The 22133-nt window shown below is 44.5% G+C and overlaps 1 protein-coding gene across 6 annotated transcripts; it reads left to right on the top strand.

Moving 5' to 3' along the window:
- Positions 1–2407: 2407 nt before the first annotated feature.
- On the top strand, positions 2408–21934 carry RSPH9 (radial spoke head component 9). Of its 6 annotated transcripts, none has more exons than XM_061470964.1 (5): positions 2408–2777; positions 3004–3166; positions 3740–3869; positions 4431–4577; positions 6201–7551. In XM_061470964.1, exons 1-5 carry the CDS (start codon positions 2551–2553, stop codon positions 6458–6460), a joined length of 927 nt encoding a protein of 308 aa, XP_061326948.1. In that variant the 5' UTR covers positions 2408–2550; the 3' UTR covers positions 6461–7551. The 6 variants fall into 6 exon arrangements, with proteins under 6 accessions (XP_061326948.1, XP_061326952.1, XP_061326951.1 ...); XM_061470968.1 differs by lacking the exon at positions 6201–7551 and adding an exon at positions 21523–21581 and having other exon boundaries at positions 2410–2777; XM_061470967.1 differs by lacking the exon at positions 6201–7551 and adding an exon at positions 20079–21487 and having other exon boundaries at positions 2410–2777.
- Positions 21935–22133: the final 199 nt, after the last annotated feature.

The raw sequence follows: 22133 nt of genomic DNA, 5'->3' as shown, positions 1-22133 counted from the left end.
GACCTTTCATTTGTTAAATAATGCAACCACTTACTTCCCGATCCTTATCAGTGTTTAGTAATTGGGGTCAAGACAAAGCAAAGCAGAGTACAGTTACCCACCAGACTTTACTGAACCAGGAAGAATTTCCTTAAGCTATAGATTTCCTTTTTGATTATCTTCAGTCAGGACAGGCAAAGACTGGAGACTGGGTGGCTTAGAAGCTCCATAACAGGTTAAAGAGCCTCTCAGCTGTTAGCATCTGGTTTGAATCCAGCAGGTTTTGACAGTGGCAGAAATTCATTAGGGTCTCAAGTTGCCTCTGACTCATACGAGATGAGTTTGGCTTGCAGTTCTACTTGCAGTTTTTTAGCTCAATAATAGCCATAATAGAAAATGTTGATGCACAGTTCTAGAGACATCAGTGATCAAATGAGTTTTACAAAGCCTGAAAGTTTCTATTCCCATGGAGCAAATCAGCAAAGATGATAGGTGACAACAAGGACAAAATATTTGCAGTCACTCCTGCATGTTCTGCCTGATTCATGTCAAAGAGAGGTGGTTAACCTTCAAGAATCTGAGTTGCTTTTTGTGTGGTGTAAGTAAAACTAAGGGGTCAGGCTGTGGGCTGCACAGCTCGTGAAACACCTCACTTGACAGACAAGGAGGTGATGACTGTTACAGGCAGCAGTCCCAGGATCAGTGTTTTCCTTAGAAATGAACAGGAAATGGAGGAAAAAGAAATGCAAGAATTTATGACATGGCAATGGATTTAAATCTAAGTGCATAGACATTTATTTATATAATGCAAACATACAAAGCTTAACTTCCTGAAGATGTTGAACAGAAATTCAACAATCTCATTATTACTGATTGCATTGTGTCTTATGCCAGATTGCAAGATTTTAGGGCAGGAGCTTTTTCATAAGTGTTTGTCTTTATGATTCAGCAAAATGAGCCCCCAAAGAGTGATCCAAATACAGTCATTCATAAATAAGCAATTTATTTATAGGTGTACCTGAGCTAAATAAGATCCATAAAAATGAGACTAAATTATGAGATTCAAAGGTGTTTGTTTTCTTTCTTTTTTTCCCTGTTGTTCAAGAAACAAGGCAAATGGAGCTTGGAGCTGCTTATGGTATTCCAGCTAAAGTGCAATACATTTGTATGCCCTCCTCCTTTTGGGACTTACCTTTGGGTTGAGGCCTCTTGAAATTGAGGAACACCTATGCAGGTCAGTCACCTCTAACCGCGTTGCTTTGTCAGTGTCTCTGGGGCCCCTGACAGGGTTAGCTTTACAGCCAGATCTGTCTGTGAGCTCTCCAGGGCCCCGCTTTCTCTTTTGTGGTTCTAGAGGAAGGCCATGGCAGACTCACAGATAGTGCACAGCCTCCTCGCTGTGACCTGCTTGACCAACCTGATCTCCTTCTATGATAAGGTGACTCTCCCCACTGATGAGGGGCAGGCTGAGGACATTGTTTGGACTTCAGTAAAGCATTTGACACTGTCTCCCACAGCATTCTTCTGGAGAAACTGTCTGCTCATGCCCTAGACAGGTGGGTTCTTCTCTGGGTTAAAGACAGGCTGGATGGCTGAGCCCAGAGTGGTGGTGAATGGTGTCACATCTGGTTGGTGACTGGTCACTAGTGGTGTCCCCTAGGGCTTGGTATTGGGGCCGGTGTTGTTTAACATCTTCATTGATGATCTGGATGAGGGGATTGAGGGCACCGTCAGTGAATGTGTGGACGACACCAAGTTGGGTGGGAGTGTCGATCTGCTGAAGGGTAGGAAGGCTGTGCAGAGGGATCTGGACAGGCTGTGGACAGTAGTATGAGGTTCAACAAGGCAAAGTGCCAGGTCCCGCGCTTGGGCCACAACAACCCCATGCAATGCTCCTGGCTTGGGGAAGAGTGGCTGGAAAGCTGTTCAGTGGAAAAGGACCTGGGGGTGCTAACTGTCAGTTCTGAACATGAGCAGCTTGTGCCCAGGCAGCCAAGAAGGCCTGTATCAGATACAGTGTGGGCAACAGGACCAGGTAAATGATCACCGCCCTGTACTTGGCACTGGTGAGGCTGCACCTCGAATCCTGTGCTCAGTTCTGGGGCCCTCACTATAAGAGAGATGTTGAGGTGCTGGAGTGGGTCCAGAGAAGGACGACAAAGCTGGTGAAGGGTCTGGTTTAGCAGCGGCCTTGGCAATCCTGCGGTAACAGTTGGACTTGATGATCTTTGCAGGTCTTTCCGAAACTAAACCATTCTATGAGTCCATGACTCCCCTCCTCAGGTCCTCAGCGCCGCTGTGGGAAGGCACGGCACCGGCCGTCCAGCGGGCACAGAGGCAGCAGCGAGTGCTCGCCATTGTCGGCCTGCGCCCAGCGGCACCGTTTCCATGGCAGCGGAGAGGCGGGACCCGCCGTTGCCATGGCAGCGCCGTTCCCCCGGGCCTCTGCCAGGGCGCTGACTTTGATGGACGTTTTGGGACCGTTCCCTGTAGCGGAAGCACATCCTCACCTTTGACCCTAGCCTTCCAGCCCGACAGACGGCTGCCTGGCAACGGCGACGCGGGGCCGCCATGGACGCGGCGTCGCTGCCCGCTGCCCTGGAGCTGGCGGCCGGCGGCGGCGCGGGGTTGAGCCCGGAGAAGCGGGCGGTGCTGGGGTCCTCGCTGCTGCTCCTACAGCGCGACTACCGCTTCGATCGGGTCTGGTTCTGGGGCTGCATCCAGGGCGTGCGCGGCGCCTACTACATCGCCGAGGGGCTGGGCCCCGACCGCGCCGCGCCCCGCAGCCGCCTCTACAGGTGCGGAGGTCGGGCCGGGCCTCACCGCGGCTCCGTGCAGGGAACGACCTGGGAGCGGGGCGGGGGGCGGCCTGGGAGCTGGTGGGAGAAGAGAGGGGACTGGGGAGCCAGGGCAGGCTGCCCAGCTCCCCTGGAGGGGGATTCTCTGTCCCCTGAGGGGCCTGGCAAGGCTGCATTAATCCGGGTTCTTCCGCGAGCTCAGGCCTGTGTCATGCTTGCGCTGCAGCTTGAACTGCGTGGAATGGAGCCTCCTGCCACCAGTGACGAAGGAGATGATTGCGCAGGCTGAGCAGCTGACGGGCCGCTTCCAGGGAGATCCTTCTTTTGCGTATGAGTTTGCTGAGAAAAACGCAGAAGATGGTGAGAAATTGATTGAAGGTGATAAGGAGGTAAATACAGCAAAACACGTCTGAACTGTCTTTGCTACAGTTGTACCCCTCACACTGGACAGGTGGTGGCTCCTCCTCCTTGTTTGTAATAAGCAGCCTGAGCTCAGGCAAAATATATCCAATTTTCTCTTTTCTGTCATTGTGTAGCGACAGCTTCTTGATTGAACTTTTATTTCAGTTACTGCTGGAGTTAAGACATGGCTCAGAAATACTATATCTCCCTTATGTTTTATTATGCACAACTGGTACAGGTTCTCACTGCAGTTTCTGAAGCTTTAATAGGAATGCAGGCACCATTGCTTATAAATGATTAGACAAGTCATAAGTAGCTTAATTGAGAGGGAAGAAGGGATGGAGGGAGGGATTGTTAGCCCACTCGTGGGTCCTCACTGCTCCTAGCCATATTTGCTGTCATCTCATGAGAAGAATGTCCAGTTTGAGGTCCTACTCTTAGTGCCATTGGGCTCCAAGATGATGAGTCAGTTGTGGTTTCTGCTGTCACCTCGAGTTTATTTTCAGAAATGACAACAAGGCTAGTCCTTGCCTTTAAAATTTGCCTATTTTACTTTAAAGACCTCGATCAAGGAGGAGGTCCGCCTTGTGGCTACGATAGAACAGATAGACAGAGCAGTTGGTATCATCCCCCGGGGGGCATTTGTGAAGACTCCTCTTGGGTCTGTGCATGAAAACAGAAACTTTGAAGGTAAAGTCCCATTTTCTTTATCAGGATCAACTGTACTTTGATCATAAATGCTGTAAATTAAGATGACTTTCTCTAGTTGATGTTTTGATTTCAGATTTATTTTTTCCTTGGGTAAGATGAATGGGATGAGAGAATTCAATGCCGCTAATGTTCAGGTGCATGATTCAACTCTGGAAGGTGGGAGGAGAGTTAGTAATGGCTCTGAGTCATTAAACCTGTAGTTCCATTTGTCTGTGTATAGTTTATGTCGGTGTTTAGCAATTATAGCTGCAGTGAATTCTCCATCTAGATACAGGATGCAAGCAAATGGGCACAGAGGGTTGGTCTCAATTCAGTCTCCATTGCTTCTCTGAGCTGCAGTTAGCATGGTCTGCAATGCACAGTATCAGGGAGTGCTGCTGCCCTGTTTCTGGCAAGTCTTTGATCTTCTGTGGAGTCCACTAAAGAAAGATTGTGATTCTGTCCTACGCTGTGGGTGTTAGAGAAACAATATGGTATTTGTTGATATAGTGAATGTTAGCCTAGCTTGCTGTATTAATGGTCACCAATGGCTGTTTGCAGGTCTTTCATTCACGGAGGCAAAAAAATTAAGTTCCTATTTCCATTTTACTGAGCCTGTTAATCTGAAGAATAAAACTCTGCTGGAAAAGGCTGATCTGGACCCATCCACCGACTTTCTAGACTCTCTGGAGCATGATATCCCACAAGGTAAAGGTAGCGGAATCTACAGTTACAATGAAATGAAAGGCAGTCTGAGTAGTGTGGGAAATGCCAAGGCAACAAGGTGTGGGTTACTGTAGAGTTGGTATTTGCTTATGCAAATCTGTAAAGGAACTTTATCCTTTACTACATATTGTATTTAATTCCTTTTTTAAGTAATTATAAAGGCTTACAATGGTAAGATGTAAGTGTACCACAGCTGTCGCATCCTTCCACAGGTCTGACCACACCAGCAGTTATTCCTTCTGCCTGAATGCCATATTCTGGCCTCACTTCTGTAAAGCCTGTGGTAGCTGATGTTCCTCTGGGGAGAGAGAACTCCACCACTGATAGAGGGAATTTATATGGTTTGAAGTAATTCAAACCTCTTGTCCCACCCCACTATTCCTGTTCTTTATCTAAATGGGCTGTCATTAACACTAAGCTGATATCTTTGAGAGGCTGAATTCAAAAGTTCCTTTGATAAACTCTGATAGAAGTGCTGCAGTGTGGAATAATCTGTACTTTAGCAGGATTACTCACCGTGGAAGGAGAAAGAAAGATGTGCATACTGGAATGTATCTTCAGTTCACATCTGTACTGTTCTGCTGGACAACTGTTAAACATATTTAAAGCCTCCTCTAGGGATGTCTGGCAGAATCTTTCTCTAAAGAGATGGGAACAAGTTGTTATTTGCTTCTAACTGCTTTTTGCTGATTTGCTGTATTTTTTTTTTTATTTTCTTTTTTAATTGGGCCAAGTGTTTTCACATTCTGCTGTCTAGAAAGAGTCTTGGGACACAGTCAGAACTTAGCTTTGCTATTTCTTTCCTATCCTGAAGTAGCAAGATAGGATAGTAGGTGACCAGTGCCAGATGGAATTGGCTGGAAGGACGGTGCATTGCCAGTACTGTAAATAGCTTCTCAGACTTTACATATATATACATATATATATATATATTCCAGTCTTTCCTTTGGAAAAAAAAAACAACAAACCCAAAAACTAAGACTGAACCTAGTGAGCTTCTGCCTGTGTTCTGAACATTTTTGACTGTTCAGAGCATAAACAGCAAGAAAATCTAAGCCATTGTTCAACTTTGTGGGAATGTCCTTGTGGCAGTCATTTTCTAGAGGTGCAGTCTGGAGAGACTGCACTTTTTTACATACACTGGCTCAATCAGCTGGCCCTTTTGTCTCAAAAAATGAGTATTGCAAGGGGGCTTAGTACTAGTTAACTCCTAAGAAAACTTTAGCTGCAGTTTCTTATGGTAGTTTAGGTGTTGCTACAGTTTGTATTTCCCTCTCTCTCCCTTTTTTCTTAGGGTTTGTGGTAGAGAGGTTTTTGGTTTTGTGAGGCCTGAAACTACAAACCTGTTGCAGCAGGAGATGAATCTGTGGTGCTTTCTATGTTTCTACTAGAATGCAGGCACCAAGGGCTAAGTGCCTGAAGGCTGATTTGCATCACAGAACTGATTTTAGCCACCTTTGAAAGATTACAGATATTATTCTGCAGTGTTTCACATCTAGTTCAAGGGACCAGGCAACTGGCAAGTCATGTTAGACATGAAGATGGTGGTTTTGTTGAAGTCTTTAAATCAAATTTGACTTATAGCTGTATTTTACCCTGTGGCAGATAGAAAATGGGGCTCAGCTGTGCTGTTGTCATGTTTGTCTTCCCTGAGGCAACCTGAGGTCTGTGTTACTGTGAACCTTTGTCCCCTTCCTGGGAGGCTGTGGTTGTTAGTGCAGATTTCAGCCTCCTCAAAAAAATTACCTCTCAAAGACTACCTGAGCTCAAGGGAAGTGGAGTGCTTCTTAATGTCAAAGAAGATTCATCATGGTGCCTATGCAGCTCTGGCTGCTCTGTCCTGCTCTTTTTTGGACTGGACCTGAGGACTGATGGAATGAGCTTGTCAGGTGAAGGAAGTAAGACATGAACTGGTTACAGGATCAGCAAAGCATGTAGCCTCTCTAACTGCATTCTTATCACATGCAGACAGGAGCTCTAACATTAAAGAAAGGACAGCCTACCCTCCCTTTAGACAAGCATTCAAGTTGCCTAAAGTACCGGTTACTTGTGAAAATGTGTGGGGGGGGGAAAGAATGGAGGGCAGACACAGGCTTTCTGCTGATATTATCAGCATAGCTCTGCCAAAGTCACTCAGTTCTGGTTGCAAGGCACTCAACTGCTGGTTCTTGGATTACCTTCCTTCAGCTCTGCCAGTGTGTGTTGGTCCCGACCCAGAGCAGACAGTGCATTTTGTATTTCCTGACACATTGATTGTTCATAGCTCTGTCAAATCCCTTCATTTTGACCTGAAACTTTTCTTCCCTTCCCTGGCTAGATCTTCTCTTGAGCAATTATTGTCAGAGCAGAAGTAGGAATTCCCAAATCTGTTGTATCTAGAACTGTATCTGAAGTCAGAATTGTCTCTGCCCTCAACAAATGTGCATGAAGTGGACTGGGGGTGAGTGACATCTGAGTGATGCTTCTAGCCTGCACTGGCTAGAATTTCCTTAAAAGCACCTTAAAAGACCTGAAGAACAGGACTGAGAGATTAAGGGCTAATCTTAACTTGTCTAAAAGTAACAACTCTGTTGGAATAGTTTTCTTTATAAATTGGAGACTGAGCCTCTGTGACGGCTGTCAAGGGGGTAACTGTCATAAAATGTATGGTGTGTCATTATAGGAGAGCAGAGGTGTCTTACAGAATGGCAAGTTGGAGGCAGAGAGAACATTTTATATGACAGCTGAGAGGTGGGAAGAAAGGAAGTTAAATCCAGGCTGAATAAGGGAAACGATGGTAAAAGCGGAGAGTTTAGTGCAAGATTGGAAAACCTGGAGTTTTGTAACAAAACTGTCTGCCACTCTTATCTTTACCAGTGGTACCTGTCATGATTGCACCTTCCAGATTCTGTGTGTGTGTCTATTGGGTTATCTGTGCACTTTAAGAGTTCAGAATATGTTGCTGCTCCTCCTCTAATCATACTGTGAGTCTGTCTGTTTTTTCTTGATGTCTCAGCTCCCAGAGACAAGTGACTGTGACTTAGCTTTTATTAAAAACCCACATTTAAAAAAAATGATTGTAGAGAAAAGTGGGAGAATGTGAATCCTGTCTCCAAAGCTAATTCAGTTGGTTTATCACCCTTAAAGTCTTCAGCTTTTTGAGCCAAACTCATGAGTTTGAGTTTGGACATGGAGTGGTTTTTTGAACATGGACTGATTGCGATACTGATCTTCTGTTACCACAGTATCAGATCATGTAATGCTTCATTCTGATCCAAATGGCCAGCTGGCCAGAATGTTGCATGCTGGGATCTGTAGGTTTTGCTGCCATATGTCTGCATTAAAGATAAGCTTGTTTGCTCTAGTCTAAGCAGACAATCTGCTCAACTTTATGCACAATTAGATGTAGCCTTTCAGCTCCTGGCAGATTGCCAGTGTGGTCTTTTCTGCTGCATGGAGTTCAGCACCCTGGGCGATAGCATTTCAGGAACTAGAGTTGTGGCAGTTTTACATGGGCTTGCAGATAATGGAATGGCAAAGCAAATAGCAGTAATTCCTAGCATGCCTACAGCATTTTCACTTGATGACCTAATGTTGTGTAGATATGAAATAATAGTCACTTGTCAGGCATTGACATGATAGGGAAAGTGAAAAGGGAGAGGGAAGGATGGTTTTACTGTGACCATGGTATTGGATGAGGCAATGATACATTCTGCAAGGATTAAGGAAGGGGATGGGAGAAAACTTAAGGTACTAGTGTAGAATGGAAAGCTTGGAAGTAAAATGGGATGGAGAATTCAGTTCTTTGAGCTTTCAAACTGTGGTTCAGTAAAGCAGTAACCTGACTCTGAAAGTTTGTTACAGATTACTGACTCAAATCACTTTGATATGGAGATATGGGACCCCAACAGGGCACTGTTATAAACTGATGCAGGAGTGGAGGTGTGTCCTAGGCAAAGGAAAAGAAAAATGTAGATAGGAAGAGATATGAGTGGAAATAAGATTTATATAGAAGACTTTATTCAAAAGCATGACTCCCAGTCAATAAATAGCTGCATTTGGTTGAAAGCCTATCACAGTTCACTGTTAAATAAGAGTAGGATTTAAATTTAAATAATTTAAATTTTTAAAGAATGTAAAAGTCAATATAAAAGGAAATACATTAAAGTGGGAACAACAAATGATTGATACAAATTGCAATTTACAATGAGTAAAAAATGACAAAGGAAGCTGGGTTATCCTGGAGTAATCCATGACAAATGTAAGGAGGATTTTTTTTTCTAACTGTATTGAGAAGAAAACATTGTCATTTCCACCAATGGTACTGATAATGATTCAGAAGTCACTGAACAAGTGTGTTTCTGGAAGGGGTCAGAGGGGGTTTCAGCTGGGACCAGTGCCAGTACTGATATTCTCCAACCTATTTTTAAGTGATCTGGAAGTAGGGGATTGGTGGAGAGACAAATAATGACAAGGGCAGGGAGGCTACAGAGATCTGGTAAAATGGGCTCACTTAAAGAAAGCACACTTTGATGTAGCTACCTACAAAGTCACATATCTAAGAGCAGGGACTGGAAGTCTGCAATGTAAGAATAGTATTTTGGAAGCTATGGCTGAAAAAGGAAATCGAGACACAACGCACTGAACACCAGCTCCCAGTCTGATCCCGAGACTTAAAGGCTAATTTGATCTATAGATACAAACAAGGGTGTAGCGAATAGGAACAGGCTATACAGACTTTACTCTTGCATCTACTGCTAGTGGAATCGTAACTGGATTACTACACATTGCAAAACTGGACAGTTGCAGAAAAGAGCCACAAAATGACTCAAGGGCTGGTAAGAAGACATAAACAGTTCAATCTGTTTATCTTGCAGAAAATAACAGGAGAATGACTCTTAGGTACTAAAGATCTATTTAGTGTAGCAGAGAAAAAAGGCATAACATGAATCAGCAGCTGAAAATTATAGCTAGAAAAACTAAAGTGAAAAATTACGTACAAATTTGAGCAGTGAAATGATTACCAGCCTAGCAAGGGCAATGGAGGGTCTGTGTCTCTTGGCATCTTAACATCATGCTGGACGTCTTCCTGGGAATTGTGTTTTAGCCAAATGCAAATATAAGTTGTTAGTCCAAGACATGAGTAACTGGGTTCAGTTTAATGAGCAGTGGTGTGTAGGAGTCCAGAACAGATGATTTCGGGGTACACCTGGCTGTAAACCTGACAACAGCCATGGAGGGTGATCATGGGCTTCTTCGTTGTCAGTGACAATAACACAAAGGTGACAGTGGGTCCCTGAGACAGTGATTCAAAGCACAGGCTTTGCTTTCTGGACTATGATGCATGAGGGCTCAAAGTAGGACCGAGGAGATTCTTGATTTACCATTGTCCATTGTGAAGGCCAAACTGGGGGGCTGAGACCTTTCAATGTAATTGCTGACTGTAATGCTGGTGGAGACTTTATAGTATTATTCTAAATATGTATAAAGCGGCAGGGCGGATCATAGTGAGTTGTCTACTTGCTGTTTCAAGATTCAGCTATAGTACCTAGACAGAAGAGCATTTCAGTTTCTTTACCATTTTGACTGTGGAGGGAATGACAGCTACTCAGTCTGTAGCTCTATTTCTTCACCCCAAACTGCATTTGGAGCATTCCTTATACAGCATTACAGACAAAGGGATCTGTGGCTATTTCCTTGGTTGAATACTTTTGCCATTAACTTTTTTGTAAACTTGTTGAACAGTAGCCTGGGTTAGAACACTAACCTCCTGTCGTCTGAGCTTCATTAGCACACTATCGGTTTAGCAAAAGCTGGTACTTAACGGGTCTTTGAAGATGGAGAGGTTGCATTTCTAAGTGGGAGATAGTTTCCTTTGGTCGCTCTCAAGAGCCATTTTGGTTGCCCCATCTTGGCTGCCCAAAAACCCAGGTGCTGGAAAGAAGAAGGTGAAGAGGCAGAAACCTGCTTTATCTCCATGCATTAACACAGCTAATTAACTCCCTTTTGACCCCACCTCCAGGCGATTAATCCCCTATCAGCCTCGTCTACAGCCATTTGAAGAGTCTGTGTCTGCAGAGGTATTTACAACCCTCAGCTAGCCAGCAGAGAGCAAGTCTGCCCGTTATCAGGGCTCTAAGACAAATGGCTGCCTATCTCCCCAGTGGCCTTGCAAAATCCAGCAAAGTGCTATGCTGTGCTGGCCACCTACTTTCACCCAGCCTCCCTTCTCTGCTAACATTTCACAGATGTGACCTGAGCCCTCCCCTTTCATTGCTTAACAATAAGCAGCACCTCCCCAGCTCTGTGAAAGCTGAGAGTAAGAGCACTTTACTTCTTAGCCTGCCAAGAGCCACACGGGGACAAGGCTTTTCAAGCTGTCTCACTGAAATCCAAACTAAAAGACCCATAATGAATGAGAGGGCACTGCTTCGTGTTAGCAAGGAAGAGGTAGCCAAAATGTAGACCGAAATACTTCATGTGGCTCACAGCTATCTTATTCCTGGTTAGAAGAGGTAATCTTTAGGCTCAGTAAATCTGTGAAACTGAGCTACATCATCCCATGGAGTTACCTGCCACTTATACAAGTGGTTTTGACAAATAAGCTCTATAACAGTGGTACAGAAGGAGTAAAACAAATTACTGTGCACCAGAAAAGTTGGCTTTCAATTATGAGACTCGAACCCAGTAGCTGTCTCAGCTGGTTATTAGTTACAGCATCGGTACCTGAATTTCTCGGTTAAAACTGAAGTCGGCCATCCTTAGAAATAATCCTAGGATGGCCGTAGCTGCTGCCTTCCAGCAGGGCGCACTCTAGTGCCAGCATTGTCAGTGCTGAGCACAGAAAAGGAAACCACAGAGAAGTAAAATGAGAAAGAAAAGCACGAAGAGCAGCATCAAATTGAGAAGAAGCTATGGCCTGAGTTTCCAGACTGTGTGTGGTATACTGACCTCCTGAACTGTAGGTATGGAGAAGCTAGTCTGTCCCTTCCAAGCTTAGGCTGTTTCTGGAATGGTCACTGGGCTTTTCAATAGCTTTCTTATCACCCTTAGAGATCACAGGCATGAAATGGCCATACACAAATACATAAACATGTCTTCCACATCCTACAAAAGTAGACACGCTCTTCATTGTTGCTAGTGGTGTGTGGGCTGGGGAACCTTTAGAGGCTGTTAAGGCCACTCCTGCAGTGACCCAAGATTGTTGCCTGGGAGCAAGACAAGATGTTGTCTCTCCTACAAGCTGGGGTGCTGCCAGCTCAGGAGTTCAAGATCGTATTGGAACCTCTCACATGGCAGCACAGCAGGAGGGCTCCAGAGCCAGCTACTATTATAGCTTTTGACTGGCTGTGCATGGTCTGTCTTGATTTCTGGAAAGGAGTCTGTTTTCCTTGGGCTTTGTGTCTGTGGATAATAAAGCAGTGCATTCACTGCTTTTGGGTCCTAGGTCTGTATCACCTCAGGGGTCTTGTTTAGTCAGAGGCCTTGGATGAGTTTATACTGGAGCAGAGCTGCCCATCATCTGAGAGCTGTGGTAGAGTCCTTTGCTCAGCTGACTGCTTCAGTGAAAAAATGAGGACAGAAGCAGAGTCTTTGTAGTAACTTTCCAGGTATTGTACTTAAAGTTTTGTCCTCCTAGTAAAAGAAACCATGGCCTACCCTGTGTGCATTTTAGCTCCTGATTCATTGGACATGAAAAGGAGATGAGCTTCTTGCTGAACTGATAGGAAATGCTGGTAAAGCCTCTTAGAACCAGAAGTAGTTTTATCACCACATCAGTCAGCCTTCGCCTAACCCGTTCTATAGGAAATGAAAAATTACCTGTGGGGGAAAGCATAGGGCAGTCTGTGTGTCACCGAAGTCGGAACGAGGTCAGCTTTTGCTGGGTGTGATCTATTTCTGAAGGGACTCCACGTAAGGAGTGCAGCAGTTGGCATTGGTGCTAGCCCTGAAGATACAGCTTTGCTCTGCTGTTTGCTGCCCCTTTGGCCATAGAACTTTTGCAGGGAGGAAGTCAGTGGGTGTTGACTTGTTTTACTGTACACAAGTATCATATGGATTGAAATTCTGCATCCTGAAGGGGTGTGTGGCTGTGTAAAAGGAAAAGGACAGTTACTTTATGGGTATATTTGTACAGCAGTTGTGCCGTACAGAGATAGTTAGGCTATCCCAAGCATTGGAAGATGCTTGGCCATCTTTAGTGGTCTGAATTAGCTTCATTATCAACACAACTGTGGGGCTATGCTCAGTATGACAGTCTTCCCAGAAACTGGTAAACTCTTCAGGTAATTTGGGATTCATACCTGATTTAGTACGAAAACATGGACAGTTTATAATCTGTGCCATCTGTTCCTCATTTTAAGCCCTTTTAACCAGTCCTGCTAATTTGATGATGACGTAAGAAGTACAACTGGGAAACTGACAGGGCTTGTAGCCTGGCCCCTCCTGCAGGAGAGTGAATTGGATGTGCCCTAAGTATTCAGTGGGTTTTGAATCCCAGCATCGAATGCTTTGTGTTCTCTCAGGATTCAGAGATCAATGTGAGGTTCTTTGCCCCTAATCCAGCCCCTGTTCATCATTATCACCTCCTCAAAGTGGCCGGTGCTTTGTTACCAGGAGAGGCAAAATCTTACAAGGTGGTCATAATCTCCTCTGAGAGTCAGACAGATATTCTCCCGTGGGTAAGAAAGTGACAGTGACCGAAAGCTCTAGGGGGAAGCAGGCTAGAACAAAGCTGTCCCTTGCATCCTTTCATCAAACTGTTAATCTTGCTTTCAAAGACATCACATTTGTTTGGTAACAAAAGCCCCAAAGAAGCTGAATTGAGCCTGAAATCCTGTAGCAAGATTTAGAGGAAGCGTCTTTCATTCAGAGCAGGGAGGAGCGAGAGACTCCTTCTTTTTCTTCCTACCAACCAATGGGCTCACAGGAGCCCACGAAGGTGACGGATTAATGCAGGGGCTCCCCAGGTAGATGCTACGTGACTTGTGGCACGCTCCAAAAACGTTTCCAGAGCGACCAGCTGAACAAGAAATATGGAGTGTGATGAGAACCAGCATAAACTTGTGCTTTGGAAGGAGGGTGCATTGCCACTCAGAGATTTCCAAACGTACTACAGAAGACCTTAAATACAATGGTCTGTATTGTAGTTGTCAGAATCTAGATAGCAGGGATTCAAATCAGTTTTTCCTCCTCCTCCTAAGTTCTGATTGCATATTGTCTTGCTGTCTCCCCCAGTGCACAGCCCTGTTCCAAATCTTTGTTCTGGATGTTTTTCACGCAAGGTCTGCATCTTTTTCTTAACAACAACAAAAAAAAAGTAAAAAGGATTATAATAGCTTTATTCTAATTATCAGGTGGATTTACAACTAAAGGGCAAACTAACTGGAGGAGGCTATTATTTAATGTGTATTACTTCTGTGCTGGCTTTTTCAGTCCTTACCATCCTCTGCTGCTCATTTATGTCTGCGTATTGTCCGTTCTTTTGTGTTGGCATTGCTGGCTGTGCAGCCAGATTCCAGCTGGAAAAATAACTTTATTTTTGGCTAGACTATTTTTCAGCCAGATCATTTCCCTGACCTGGTTCACTGAGCAGTAAATAAACACTTTTGTGGTCTCTATAATGGAAGAGTGATGAGGGAGGGGAGTAAGGGTTTGAAGATAGAAGCTGTTTCAACTGGATTAAGCAGCACTGTTGTCAGATGTCTAAGTATGGCCCAAATTTCACCCAGTACTCGGAGGCACCTAAATACTATTCATCATTGCAGTCCCTGAGTCTTCCTTGTCAGCAGGAAACAGGTACTTTGTGTGTAAACAGAAGGCCCAGGCCTGTCTTAATTGTTTCTGCTGCAGAGGTGTCCCCAGTGGCGGAAGATAATAGAGAGAAAAAGCCTCTGAAGCAAGATCATTTTACTTTGAGTTTTGGGCATGGTTGTATTTGTGTGTCAAAGATGTGGCAGGCGTTAGGACCAGGCAAGAGCCGCTTGGCAGCATCTGTCTGTTTGTAAGCTGTGCTTTCCTGGCTCCGGAGGCTTTTTAAAACAGTACTGAACCTGCAACCAGTCTGTGTTTTTGTTTAATTATTATTAAATAGTTATATGGGGAATTGGCAATATTGACAGCAGTGTTAACATATGGGGTGCAGGTGGTGTGTCAAGCAAATGAAAGAGATTTAGTTTGCAGCCAGTAAGTGGCATAAAGGAGTTTTAGCCCCACATAAGAATGGATGTGTCCTTATGGTTGGTAGGCTGTGTTTGAAATGTCCGTGTGTCGAAATTTGTTGAGAGCCAAAGCACAGTGGCCTTTCCTTACAGCTGCTGTGCTTTGCAATTTGTCTTTATTCCCTACAGACAGCAAATTAGAAGTAGGAAACTCTTCCCAGTGTAGGGTTTTCTGTTGGAGGCAAATAGAAGCTAAATCCCATGGGTGTAGTGTAGCTTTGTCAGAGCTAAGTGCTTGGGGTCAGGCAGCCAAGCAGTGGCTGCTTTTGCAAGGGAAATGGTTACGTTGCCCCTCTCTGGGTGTTAATATTTGTCCCATTACTCCATACTTCACTCTCTCTCAGGACTGACTGCAGCAAGATATGTTATTACGTGCTCTTGTGGCAGCATATTGTGTTAATGGTAAGTGCAACCATGCTGTAGCTGCTTTTCCCTTGAGACATTTCCTCCTTTGAAGAGGAATTGATAATGTCACTTTTATGACCCTCTGTGAGCATTTGTGACATGGAGCCTCTTTATCAGGCTGTCTAGCTCTTAAAGCTGTTTCTTCTCAAGCTTGCACTGAAATGAGGCATTGCTGAATCACCTCCAAAGCAGCATGTTATGAGAGGTCATACTGAAAGTGGACGTTATGGCAGGAAAGTTCTTCTGCAAACAGCCCTCTTAAAAGGCTTTTGTTTAAAAGCTAACATCTCACGCACCCTCTTGCCTCAGTGGATTACAAGATTCAGCCCATAGCCGAGACAGACACAGGGGATGAGACAGGGATTTCTATTGGCGACTGGAAAGGAAGAAGAAGCTGAGAAGGAGGTTGACTTTTGAAATTCAGCCCTGGTGTCCTGGCAGCTGTTGAAGGGCCATAAAAAAGGCAGTGGTTTAACACTGGGTGAGCATCAGGATCTTCAAAGCACTTTCTTGTTTGGGAAAGATGTAAGGAACTCCTCAGAATTCCTGCCTGTGTTTGGAGGGGTGGAGGCTGCAGGCTGATCCAAAGAGGGAATAGGAAGCTCCAGATCTTCATCCAGCGGATATTTTTCCCATGCTCTTTCCTCCCACACAGCAGCTCCCTCCCTTCCCTTCTGGAGCAGCAACAGGCAATGGCTTCAGCACAGACAGTGCTTGGCTTCCTTAGGTTTGCTGGGTGCAGCTTAAGAATTAACTTGCTTTTAAAAAAAACGTATTTTGAAGAATGGAAACCTCACCAGAGCAGTGTTACTGTTAAGAAATCTCCAGCATGAGAGCAATGACCTCCAGTTCCCTGCACCTCAGTGGCTTTGCATGATTGCGAAGTTAACTCTGCTGTCTGATTTAGAGACAATACAGGCTACAGCTCACACACAGATGCAAGTTAAAATCAGTACTTAACTCCAGAAAAGCCAGCTTTTACTTGCTGTCTCCAAGTTCTACTTTTATTCCCTCTAATTCAAGTAATAATAATTTTTCCTAATGACTTTTATCTAGGAGTCTTGGTGTGCCTTACAGATTGATGATGCTTTCTTACAGCTTTCCAGCCTCCCAGTAAGAGACCTGTTATCTGATACAAGGGCAATGACAAGCACAGGGACTGGCATGGGATATTCTGAGCCAATGTTAGCAAGAATTTGAACCCAGCATCCTGCTTCTGCATTTTTATTATAGTAATACAGACCTACAACTACCTATGCGATGATTTTACTCCAAGAACCATTTGCAATAGCAGGGAAGGTTCTTAAAAAGAAAATAAAAGCTTTTAATTTTCATAATTAGTAATTCTCAATTCTCCTCATCCCTTTTCAGATTTTATTGTTAAATGCATTTCTAAGACTTTCTCTTGAAGGAGGAAAGAAGGCATATTAATTTTAAGCTATTATTTCATACTGTTCATTAGCTGCTGATTAAAGTACTTTTGGAGTGATTTATAACATCATTATTTCAAACTCCTACAAGAAAGGTGGGCCTGAAAAAGTATTGTGTCTGAAGATCATGAAATCTGAGCTGTGATGGAAGAGAATACATTTGTCTTGGATCTTTTAAGGAGAACAACTTTCTCCATGTCTTGTGAGCTCAAATATTCTTTTCTTTTTTTTTTTTTTATATACAATTTCCTCAAATACTGCTAACATGTAGAAAAAAATTAGGGTAGATTTAGGTTAAACATTAGGAAGAAATTCTTTATTCTGAGCATGGTGAGGCACAGGTTGCCCAGAGAAGCTGTGGCTGCCCCATCCCTGGCAGTGTTCAAGGGCAGGTTGGACAGGACTTTGAGCAACTTCGTCTAGTGGAAGGTGTCTCTGCCTGTGGCAGGGGGTTGGAACTGGATGAGCTTTAAGGTCCCTTCCAGCCCAAACTGTTCTGTATTTCTATGAAAATAAGTATTGAGATAATGGACTCTTAATTTCTTAAAGGACCAAGAAAAGCAGGCAGGTCCCAGAACTGTAATGTGATGTCTTCTAATAAGGCAGACACCAGCATTGTGTATCAAGTGCAGTTTCTGTATGGTTTTGTATGTTGCAGAAGTCTAGCCTGGAGAAGTGTACTGAATTGTTGTGGTTTAAGCCCAGCTGGCAACCCAGAACCACGCAGCCACTCACTCACTCCCCCCCCCTTCCTCTCCCCACTCTTGGAGGGATGGGGAGGAGAATGGAAAGAATGTAACTCCCACGGGTTGAGATAAGAACAGTCCAGTAACTAAGGTATAACACAAATCACTGCTGCTGCCACCAATAATAATAATGATAAAGGAAATAACAAGGGAAGAGAATACAGCTGCTCCCCACCCACCGACCAATACCCAGCCTGACCCGAGCAATGATCTAGCCCTTCTGGGTAACTGCCCCCAGTTTATATACTGGGCATGACGTGCTGTGGTATGGAATACCTCTTTGGTTAGTTTGGGTCAGGTGTTCTGTCTCTGCTTCCTCCCGGCTTCCCCTCCTCCCTGGTAGAGCATAAGACTCAGAAAGTCCTTGGTCAGACTAAACATTACTGAGCGGCAACTGAAAACATCGGTGTTATCAGTGTTGTTCCCAGGCTGAAAGTCAAAACCACAGCACTGCACCAGCTACTAAGAAGGAGAAAAATGACTGCTGCTGCTGAACCCAGGACATGACTAAGTCACTTATCATAGCTGGGTTAGAGAAACGTGCCCAGTGATCTGGTTAGTAAAGGTGGTACTGCTGCTGCTGTTTGGCCCTGAAGAATAAAAAGCAGCTGTATGGCTAACCATCATTCTGGCTGCGAACAGGATCTGTGTGAAAATGACATTATCGTTTCAGGCAGTTTCTTAAATTTTTTCCCTATCCTCAACCCATGCTGTGTCAGTCCAGTTGGGATTGCCCTGAAGTAACCTGCTTGTTTTGCCCTCAGTTCACATGAATACTTACGCAGCACCAGCAAAACTTTACTGTCCATATTTGCATAGAATTAGATGGAGAATCAAGGCTTGGAGAAGAACTTGAAAGTATAACAACTTAGTATTCCCCAAACATTTCACATTTATGAATTTGAGCCCTTTGAGAGTTTGCAGCTTGGATAGGCTGGAGGGAAATGAAGCAGCTGCACATCACAGCCTTCACAGATCTGGCATAAAAGTGAATGGAGCTGTCTTCAATTACATCTGTCCACTTCTGCCAGGTGTGAAGGTGCATGGGAAGTTCCTTTGATCAGCAGTCAACTGTTGCTGAATACTCCGCAGAGATTGATAAGCCTGTGTAACACTGGGTACATGTTCTGAGGAGATCATGGATCAGTGTACCCTGTTGGGGTATAGGTATGGGGATTCAATCAAGTTGAAAAAGCATAGGTATGGGGATTCAATCAAGTTGAACTTGATTTTCTCTACCCTCTCTGCAAATTTGTCCAACAAAAAAGTCTGAATCCAGTTATAGGTCCTGGGAGCATTGATATCCCTGCTTTCCCTCTCACCTTTCCCACTTGCCATGGTCCAGGCATTTCCTTTTGTGCTTTGTAAATACTTTGGGGCAGAGGGTTCATTTGTGTACACGAACATATATATACATGCTATCATGTGTACCCAGGCTGTTGGGTGCTTTTGGTATGTCATGAGGCATTAGCAAACTAGATAATCCCTACAGGCTTTTGCCACCCAACAAGGCAAGACACAGTCCTATTCTTGACAGACTTGCTTCTTGGAGGACTGGTCCTAAAATACAATGAGAGTTTCTCATTCCATTATTTTTTTGTCAGAGAAACTCTTCCAAAAGTTTACAGTCCCCCCTCTGCAAACCAACGTGTAAAGCTGTAGCAAGACCCACCAGTATTTGGATGAAGGGCATGCAAATAACTTTGCAAGTTCAAGCTGAAAGAACCATGCACTTAAAGCAAAGTCAGTTCAGTGTTCAAAGGAGAAATGGAAAAAGTTATTTGTCACAATTGCATTCAGACCTATGCACTTGCCACTTGTTGCTCAACAGCCCCATGCACAGTCTAGCTACTGCCACTAAGCAAATACTGAAAACTCGTGGAGGCAAAGTTCAAGAAACTGTTTGAAAGCTTGTCCTTTGACAGCAGATGGCTGTAGTGCTTCAGCCACTGGATGATCTGCCTTGTAGTGAAGTATTCTTCATCTGGGTTTCCATACTATCAAAGTAATGAAATTTCTTAAGAACATGCAGATTTTGTCGGAAACCCAATAGGTCAGAATTTTTAATGCCACTGGCTGAAACATAGCATGTGTTTTTACTCAGGTGTGACAAAGATCTGATTCAGTTTGTGTCCATGTGAGGCAATGGAGAGACTGCATAGGAGACTGGGGTTGCCTTGTATGTGAAACCACTGCTCGTGAAGACACTAGCTCATGTTTTAACTAGAATGTTACAGGAGTGCAAGGAAGGTGAGAAGATGGCACACACCTGTAATGGCCCTGCCCTGTATTAAGTAGTGCTTTGCTTTACTGTGATTTCAGCTGTTTGTCTTTAGTGGAAACATGGAGCTGAGTGAGTCAGAAGTAAGCTTTCCAGTGCAGAAATCTCCTGAGTTTTTAAAGACTGTGAATGTCTCTTTTGTATTTGTGTCCTGCAGCCACAATCTATCCATTTAGTTCCACATTTGCACATAACTGAAGAGGGTACTTTGAAAAGTAACAGATAAAAATGATATAGGATTTACGCTATGGTATAACAAAGCTGTGGAACATGTTGCTGAAGGAGACAGGGCAAACAATGTTGTCCAACAAACTTCTGAAAAATACAGAAATACAGGGAGATGGGAAACAGGTGAGCAGCACAACTTGTGACACTTGGTTTTACAGGGCTTTCAACCGTGGTGTTTCTTTATGATTCTGCAGCCACCACATACATGTCTCCCCTCCTTCAAGCCCTCAACTACTGTAGTTTGCCATGAACTGCATAAGAAACTACGTGTACTGTGAGTGTGCAAGAGCCCAAAGTTACCCCCAACACCAACTGCACCGCTAGCTGCTGCCTCCTGGCTGCCAGGCAAACCAAGCAACCTGTGCTCCCTCACAGCTGTGGGCAGACCAAATATCTGCAGGAGCTGCAGTCAACCCCTGGGCCATGTTCTGTGGAGACCTGTAGTAGGAACTTGTGGTGGAACTTCTTCAGCCCTTTGTCGGATGTGAGTAAAATTGGCCATGAGTCGGAAGTGAGGGGGAGGACTGGCAGCTGACAGCAATCACAGAAGCCCTTCCCCAGGCTAACCATGACATGAGTAAGCATGAGTCAGAGCATAAATTGATGAGCCTAAAATTATCTACAAGATGAATACTGGCTAACTGGCCCAACACATTATGGGCCTTCTGCTTACTCTGGAACTGGCAGATTCTGGCTCAGGGTGCAGATAGGCTGACTTGAATCCAGGCCAGTAGTAGCCTGACAGCTCCAACTGTCTTTTTTTTTTTCCCTTTTAATTTGTGCCTGTGGCTTTTGCCTCAAGATGGAGATTCAGCAGGAACCTTCCCTACAATGCAGCCTCTAGGCATTACTGATTTGGTGCTGAAGCTGGCATTTTCCTCTCCTGGCAGCTCCTTGCCCTCCAAGGGTATTGAATCCAAGCTGATGCTCCAGCCCCCTTCCCTCCCTCCTGGCATTGTTCCCAGGCTGTCATGTCGGATGCAAAATAAATACTCAGTGGCTCAGAGCTCCTCGCATCCAGGAGAAATTGCATTTTTACACTGGCTCTGAAGATCCTCTTCAGAGCCAAAGCAAAATTAATGCAGAAACTAATCCCTTTGCCCCTACCACGCACATCCTCTCCAGTGGTGGAGCCAAGAAAGACTGAAGAGAATTAACCTTTTCTGTAGATTTCTCTGAGATAGGAAATACCCTGCTTTCTGCTTTCTCTTCTTCCTCTTTCCCAGTTGCTGCATCAGGGAAACCAGTCTTCCCTGGATCAGGAAAGCGCCTTCTTTCTCTTCCCACAACTGATGCTACAAGTTTATTTTAAGAAGAAATTTCATACCTATGCAGGATTGCTGTAGCTAGTCTTGGCTCTCTGCAGCTATTAGCCAGACCAAGTAGGTGACAGAGCTTGTTAGAGTAACTGCTGCCCACTCAAAAGCAGCCAAGAATAGCTGTAGCTTCAACTAGGTCTCAAGTATACAAGATAGGAGCTCCAGGAGTTCCTTCCTGTGACGCATATGGCATTACCATCATAGCCATGGGAATATGCTACTGTGTGAACCTAGAGGCAGACATACGGAAATATAATGATGAACTGACAAAAGAAAAAAGGTTATCAAGGTTTCTGGTCTCCCAGCTTCCTTCTTTCAGGTGTCATAAACACCAGTACAGCCTTGTGCACTGTTAACTGGTGAGGCTGAACCCATGGCAGTCCTCTGGTCAGCTTGGAGACAGCTTGCTCCAGCAGCACTGCTTCTTCCTGCTTCCTAGTAACTCATTAGCACATCCTCTTGCACAGGCTCCTGGACTGTCCAGCTAGAGAAGGGAGGCACTGTGGTGGTACTGCGGAGCCTGCTATGGCTTGGACTGACCTTCTACCACGTCCCAATGACCAAGCAATATGGCTACATCTACTTTGGCAACGGTGAGAAGAACTTGGATCTGCCCTTCATGCTGTGACTCTCCTGTCCAGGGTGAGGATTCAAGAACATTTAGATTTTATACTTAGGATATTTTTGTTTAGTGCTTGTTCTAATAAATATGTGAAACCTCTGCACTTTAAGCACGATTCTTCTGTGTTTGGACTCTGGCCCCGATTCTTTTTGTAGGACTTCACTGTGTGCAATCCTCCCTCAACTCCAGATTGAATTCCCTGTAATGTGTCATGCAGATCCTTTAGATAGTAACAAATGGCATTTTCTTCCCTGATGGGCAAAGCCTGAGGTCAGAAATCAAACCAAGGCCATCTGTCTGATTACAAA

The sequence above is a fragment of the Pezoporus flaviventris genome, unplaced genomic scaffold (genome assembly GCF_033815535.1).
Source record: "Pezoporus flaviventris isolate CSIRO_AGI_PZ_B2104156 unplaced genomic scaffold, CSIRO_AGI_Pfla_v1 ptg000066l, whole genome shotgun sequence".
Lineage (NCBI taxonomy): Eukaryota > Metazoa > Chordata > Aves > Psittaciformes > Psittacidae > Pezoporus > Pezoporus flaviventris.
Note: the sequence above shows the minus strand (reverse complement) of the source record. Positions and strands in the feature narration are given on the sequence as shown.